This window comes from Carya illinoinensis, chromosome 5, assembly GCF_018687715.1.
Source record: "Carya illinoinensis cultivar Pawnee chromosome 5, C.illinoinensisPawnee_v1, whole genome shotgun sequence".
Taxonomy (NCBI): domain Eukaryota; kingdom Viridiplantae; phylum Streptophyta; class Magnoliopsida; order Fagales; family Juglandaceae; genus Carya; species Carya illinoinensis.
The window spans coordinates 46,523,075-46,529,686 of NC_056756.1; the positions used below are offsets into that span (position 1 = coordinate 46,523,075).

The 6,612-nt window shown below is 37.0% G+C and overlaps 1 protein-coding gene across 1 annotated transcript; it reads left to right on the plus strand.

Annotated features, from left to right (window-relative positions):
* The first annotated feature begins 3,008 nt into the window (after positions 1-3,008).
* On the plus strand, positions 3,009-6,612 carry LOC122309005. The gene is made up of 2 exons (XM_043122326.1): positions 3,009-3,221; positions 6,076-6,612. Exons 1-2 carry the CDS (start codon positions 3,102-3,104, stop codon positions 6,397-6,399), a joined length of 444 nt encoding a protein of 147 aa, XP_042978260.1. The 5' UTR covers positions 3,009-3,101; the 3' UTR covers positions 6,400-6,612.

A 6,612-nucleotide genomic window follows, 5' to 3' on the forward strand; every position in this document is an offset into this window, starting at 1 on the left:
TATTCATGAATTATGGTTTGTAAATTGCAAACACGTTTTTGTGCATATGTGTATAGGTATGTTTAACCGTTTGCTAAGTGCGTGCAGAAATATTTCAAAGTGTTCAGGAATATGAATCTAGTGACGGGTGTGCTAGGATTAAGTTATATATAGGTTAGAGGTTTTGTCACAGAAATACCAAAGGGGAAGATTGTTGAGGAAAAAATGAGTGTATTGGCATATTCTTGTGAAAACCTGTGTAAAATAGTATTGTAACAAGTTTTGTTGCGAAAAGGCTTGAAGTGTGCTCGTTATTGGTCAAAACAGATGACTTCGCTGGACCCTTGCTCAACAGGGCGCTCGAGCGAATTCAGGCAGATTGCACCACTCGACCCTCGCTCAACAGGGCGCTCGAGCGAACTCAGGCAGATTACACCGCTCGACCCTCGCTCAACATGAAACTCGAGCGAACTCAAGCAGATTGCACCGCTCGACCCTCGCTCGACACTGAGCTCGAGCGAACTCAAGCAGAGTGTGCCACTCGACACTGAGCTCAAGCGAACTCAGGCAGATTATGCCGCTCAACTCGCGCTCGATATTTTGCTCGAGCCAATGTTCCAGATCACTTACAATTTAGGATTTTGAAGCGCCTCATTTGATTGGAACTATAAATAGAACAGCTTAACTTCTGTTCTAAGTGTGGAGAATCAGAGCAAAAACCCTAAGGGCCTCCAATAACTTCTTAGAGCAACCTCTCTCCCATTTGGTTGATTCTCTTTTGGATAAACACTTCTCCACCACAACATACTCAAAATCAACTCTTATATAAGTCTATTGAAGTGGACATATTAGTTGGCCGAAAGAGTCCGGAACTGCTGTTAATGCAGAGATCGAGAGGTTCTCGTGGGAAGCTATAGGAAGGTCGGAGTTCCGACACTACATGCGTGTAGAGATCGAGTGGGTCATTAGTGGTGTTGCAAGCCAAGTTTAGCTACTACAAAGGTTTTGTAAGTGTATCTACATTAGTTGTAACGAACTAAAATTTCTATAATAGATTTGAGGTGGTGTCTTACACCCGAAGTGGTTTTAGATTTTGAAAATGTTCTTCAAATGAGTTTCCACTCCATGATCAAAATCATGTGTTGATTATTTGTGTTATTTAATTCATTTACTAACTGCTTGTTTGACTAATTTTCAAAAGGCCATAAAAATTGGATTACACCTATTCACCCCCCTCTAGGTGTAGTGTCGTGTAGAACCACTGCTTTTTCAGAGCTCATTGTAAGGACCCATGAACTATACCAAGTATTTGTAATCAATTTCTCCTCATTTCTCTCTATTTTATCATTGCAATTAATCATGCTTGAGTTGATACCACAGCTGTCGTTTCTATATTAGGAACTATCTACCATTGTGGCTTACGTCCCGATTGGTTACCAAAATCCAAAATATTTCATCTTATCTCTACTCATCATTACAACTTTTTCAAATCCACATACAAAATATAATAAACAATTTAACTTTTTCAAATTCTAATACAAAATTAATATTAAAAAATTATATTATAACAATATTTTATTCATTATTATTTAAAACATCTCATCTATGTTACCAAACGAGGCTAATTCCCACAAACTGATGTGGTTTAATGTGGTTCGTCAGATTGTAAAGTTACTTTTATTATAAAGTAGATCTAACGTATCAGATAAAATCACATCAATTTGTGGAATTGTTTTTGTGTAATTCATTTGTGCATATAGCAGTACTCATTAAATATTTCACGTAGTGGACGCTCTCATTTAAGGGGAGTACTCTAACTCACACATGATGGAAAGTGTTAAAATATAAAATAAATAATAAAAATATACTATTCCTATCAGTTTAAACTTTTGAAACAAGTGATAGTTTCACATCTCTAGAATCATATAATTTACTTAAGCTTCAAAGCTTGTGTAAATCGGAAAGTACATATCCTTCCAAGCTACACCAACAAGGCGGGCGCTACGTTTTTCGTTAATGATGCAATGTTAACGCACATCAACTCATGACAACAAGGGCTCTTTCTTAGCACAAATCATATTTCCTTGTATAATAAAATATGAGTTTTGCTACATACAAATACAGTCGCGCACTAATCTGTGTACCAATATTGATTTATTCATACTTAAAATTTAAATTAACACTGTTTTCAATAAAATCTACTTTTTAACCAATCACATTATATTAGTACACAAATTAGTACACAATTGTGCTTGCAACTATATTTTTCCATAAAACATAACTCAATGGTTGAATACAAGCAACTTGTGCAACTCATATATAGTCTGCAACATATACATGAATAAAGACCCTCACAGTGCTTTTTTGGTTAGTGAGGCATTTTTACAAACACTCAAGACTTCAGTGTCTTTAGTATAGAATCTGCTACTTTTATATATACTCAAGACAACATTTTTACAACTTAAAACGTGTTTGCTGGATTTCTTCATCTTGGACTCGAATTAAGGAGAGGAAAAATATATTTCCGTTTTAGCAGATGAAATAAAGCAAACGTACAGTTCGTAAGATAAGCTTTTGAGGAGTCGAGAACATCTAACTATGATAGAAAGAAAAAAAAAAAAAAAAAAGGATCATATTCGTCATTTTCTTAATATTTTTTTTCTAACTTCCTAATGTGACTTAAAATAATTAAAAAAAACTATTTATTATTTATTTTTCAATCATTTAATGTTATATATGAAAATTGAAAATGTTGTGATGATAATTATTAAAAAGAATTGGTAAGTGGAATTAGACTGTGAATGTTGAGGTAAAAAAGAGTGTGAATATAGAATTGTGTGCATTCAAGCTAGGCTAGGTTCGCCCAACTAAACATGTTTTCTGGGTTGAATCGTAGGTCCAAACCTAAGGCTTAGGCTCAAATAGCCCGAATCGCCTACGACTCAGCCCATTAAATCATGTGGAATGTCGAGACTTGAGTTAGGCCAGCCCAACTTCCATTCCTCCTACTCGTAAAAGAGTTGCAACTTTTCTAAGGAGTCAGGTCTAACTGATCACTTTATCTTTGTACTCTTTGACTGAAAAGTGGCTTATTGTAGCCGGTTATCTTGCCGGAGGTATAGATGGCATTGTCTAGCATGAAGCTGGTGGCAGGCCCACTTCCTGCCCGGCTCGGAGATCCAGACTTACCCTTAAAGCGGCCGGCGATCATATCCACAAGGAAAAAATCTCTTCCTCTTCAGGTTCGAACTCAGAAGCTCTCATGTAAATAGAGTTTTATCAAGTTGGCTACTTAACTATGAAATATTCTTCTGGGTGCTGAGTTTAATATATTTGGGAGACATGAGATGCGATTCAGGTTCAATTTTTTGTTTCTGTATTTTTTTTCAACTCCATTTTTTCGGCAAAGGTCACTGGTTTTACTCTTGAAATTTTGATGGTAAGAATGCGTGTTATCATCGATGATAAATTAATGGAAAGGTATATCAGGTGTAATGCAAACAACTGTTGAGGTTTGGCCAGCTGATTTCCCTTAGTGCTTTCAGGCTGTGATTTATATATATTTTGCGGCTCTCCTTTGGAACGTTGTAAAAAATGGGTCGGCAGTGGTTCTCTCTAGATTTACTAGGAAACTTCTACCTGACCTTTATACGTGATAACTTTACAAGAATTGAATTCTGGTTATGTGATTTTTAGTTGAAAACTTAGTATCAAAGCCTTCAAAGCGAGGAAAATACTCCCTGAATGAAGCATCTTCAGTTTTAGCACTCTCGGGTTATTCCTCTACTGCTAGACTGAAGAAGCTGTTATCACTCAAAGCATTAAAGGGGGAGCCAGAGCAGATCTATAAAATTGTTCTCATATATAACCCCTATATTGATCCTATGAAGTGCATATCTATAAAACCCCCTAGTCCTAGAATCCTACAACCAATGGTTCAATAAGTTGTTTCACTTTTACTTTTGGTTTGTTTGTAGCTGCTACTTTGTTTTCTTGCTTCTAGTTTTGCAGCTTGCTCTTTTGTAGTTTCATTTGAATGAATGTGCTTATTTGAGAAGTAATGGGAAAAAAAGCATAAAAAAAGTGAACCATGCCACTTAGTTTCCAATCATATAGTTGCACAATTTGTAGATTTTTTCATGGTGCGTGATACAGAGTTAAATATCCTCTCTATGTTGTAACTAATGTGTGTCATTTGTGTCATCATGAGGCCAGCTGATGTGCAATCTGTTAACACAATTCAACACTATGCAATGCTTTGCTTCCATTGCCATATTCTCTTATCATTCTTGAAAACGGACACATTTGCAATCTTAATATTATAATAACATGGGGTCCAAGGGTCATGTTTTCCTATTGAGGTAGGATGCTCTAAACTCTTTCAGGGCAGTGGACTCTTGGACCAGATATCTTGTAGCCATCATTTACTTGTCTATGTTGCAAAACTGTAAAGTATCACGCTAATGGTGGATATATCAAACTCGTACAGGCTTAACAGGGATTGAGTTCGTTTAAAAAGCTGTGGTAAGTATTAATAATCCATAGTTTAATTTGCTCAATGTATAGAAAAAAGGGTTTAGTTGCTTATATGGAACTTGTATCTCGTTTGTTTGAAAAATGCTAAACCCAGGCATACGGACAGAAGGTCACGCGGACGACATCTTACGTGGAGTAAAACACATCGTTTTTGGTTAAATAAAACTGTGCGTTTAGTTGAAACCGAACTGCTGATGAATTCCTCCATCCACGTTGAAACGATGCGTTTCACATTTTGCTCTAGATTGCTGTAACTACCCCAGCCCTCTCTCTGTCGGCTGCCCTGCCCTCTCCCCGTGCGACTCCCCTTCCCATTACAGAACTCTTAACCCTATCTACCCTTTCTGTTCGTCTGAGGATTTTTCTCCAAGTTTGATTTGGTTCTAGGTAACTCACTACTCCAATCTCAGTCAAGAAATAGACTAATCCTATTCGAATTGGGACTTTTAGAGATATAAAGGTCAAGACTGAAGATTGATGAGAACCCATTGAAACCCTTCTCAATTTCTTTTCCAAAACCACAATTCCAAGACCAAAACTTAGAGACCAGACAAAACTGCAAAGCTTACCTTATAGGAGTAGGAAAAGAAATGGGGGATATAGGAGGAATGAGTGCTGTGGTTGGAGGACAATAGAAAACATATCTTTCTTTCCTTCATCCCGTCTTTCCAATTCTATCTTTCTTTTCTTTTCTGTTTTTTTTTTTTTTTTCCTTCTTTACAAATTTTGGCCCGATCATTCTTAGAGAAAGTGGGTCTGTTTGTGTGTAGTGTAAAAAGACTTTTATGTAGCCTGTTTAGAAGGTTTGGGTATGGCATGAGAGAGAGAGAGAGAGAGAGAGAGAGAGAGAGAGAGAGAGAGAGAGAGAGAGAATGGGGTGGTGAAGAAATACAGGAGATCATGAATGGTGGTTGTTGGCTGCGAGATTGCAGTTTTTAGCCAGACTGCTTTGCTTGCTTTGAAAGTTGAAACGAAAATCAGAGGAGAGTTGATATTACCATACATCCGGTTTTATATATTTTTTAAAATAAAATACACGTTGCCACGTAGCGAGGGTGCGCTTACAGGCACAATTTTGTGCCTGTACGTAGCAGTGCTCCATTTGTTTTTACAACACTTCTCAACTCATCTCATCTAATCTAATCATTATAACTTTTCTAAATCTCAACACAAAATAAAATAAATAATTCACCTTTTTCAAATCCCAAAACAAAAATAATATTAAAAAATATATTCTAATAATATTTTATTCAATTTTCAAATTTTATCTCAACTCATCTCATCTGCGAAAACAAACGAGGCAGACATTTGAAGTACCAATGGTACATTTGAAGTTGGATCTGGTGTGATGTTGACCAGTTTTTGGTGGATTGGCCAGTGGTGCAGGGGTTGGGGCCAAGTTTGAAAAACTTAAACGCAATTCTTTCTAGCTTTATCTTGAGCAAAACTTAAAATGGACATGAACAGATACTAAAGTGGATATTTTGGATGGAGACAATTAGGGTTGAAAAGAGCTTTTGCATTATGTTTATTTATTTATTAATTTCTAACTCTTTGCAGGTTAAAAGTGAGGGAGAATGGAAACCAAAAGCTCCATTGAACTTGGGTGTTTCACGAAGAGAAATGATGATATATTTGGCTGCTGGGACTTTGATTGGCCGGACAGAACCTGTCGAAGCACGCATCACGAAGCCTGAGATCCGGAGAAAGATCAGGGAAAAACTGGAGATGCTTAGGGAAAAGGCTGGGTTGTCAAAGCCAAAAAATGAGAATGGGGTGAAGGCACCCCCGGCAGAACCATCGGAGAAAAAGTTTTCAACCTCGCAGCCACCCATACCATTCTCAAATTCTAAGCCACCTGTGGTGGAAGCAAATCTTCCCTGACCACATGATAGTAATGACACTCCATCATATGATCTTTTGTTAAATTCTGAATTATGGCTTTGTTCAAAAGTTCAGATTGTACGTTTATCTTATCTTCAAACTATGAATAATAATAATGTATCTGCCACGGAATCAACAGTACTGGGGGAGAACCCATGAAATATGTGAAATGGCAGTCGTTAAGCTTGGGCTGCCTAATCTTTGCTTCAGCTA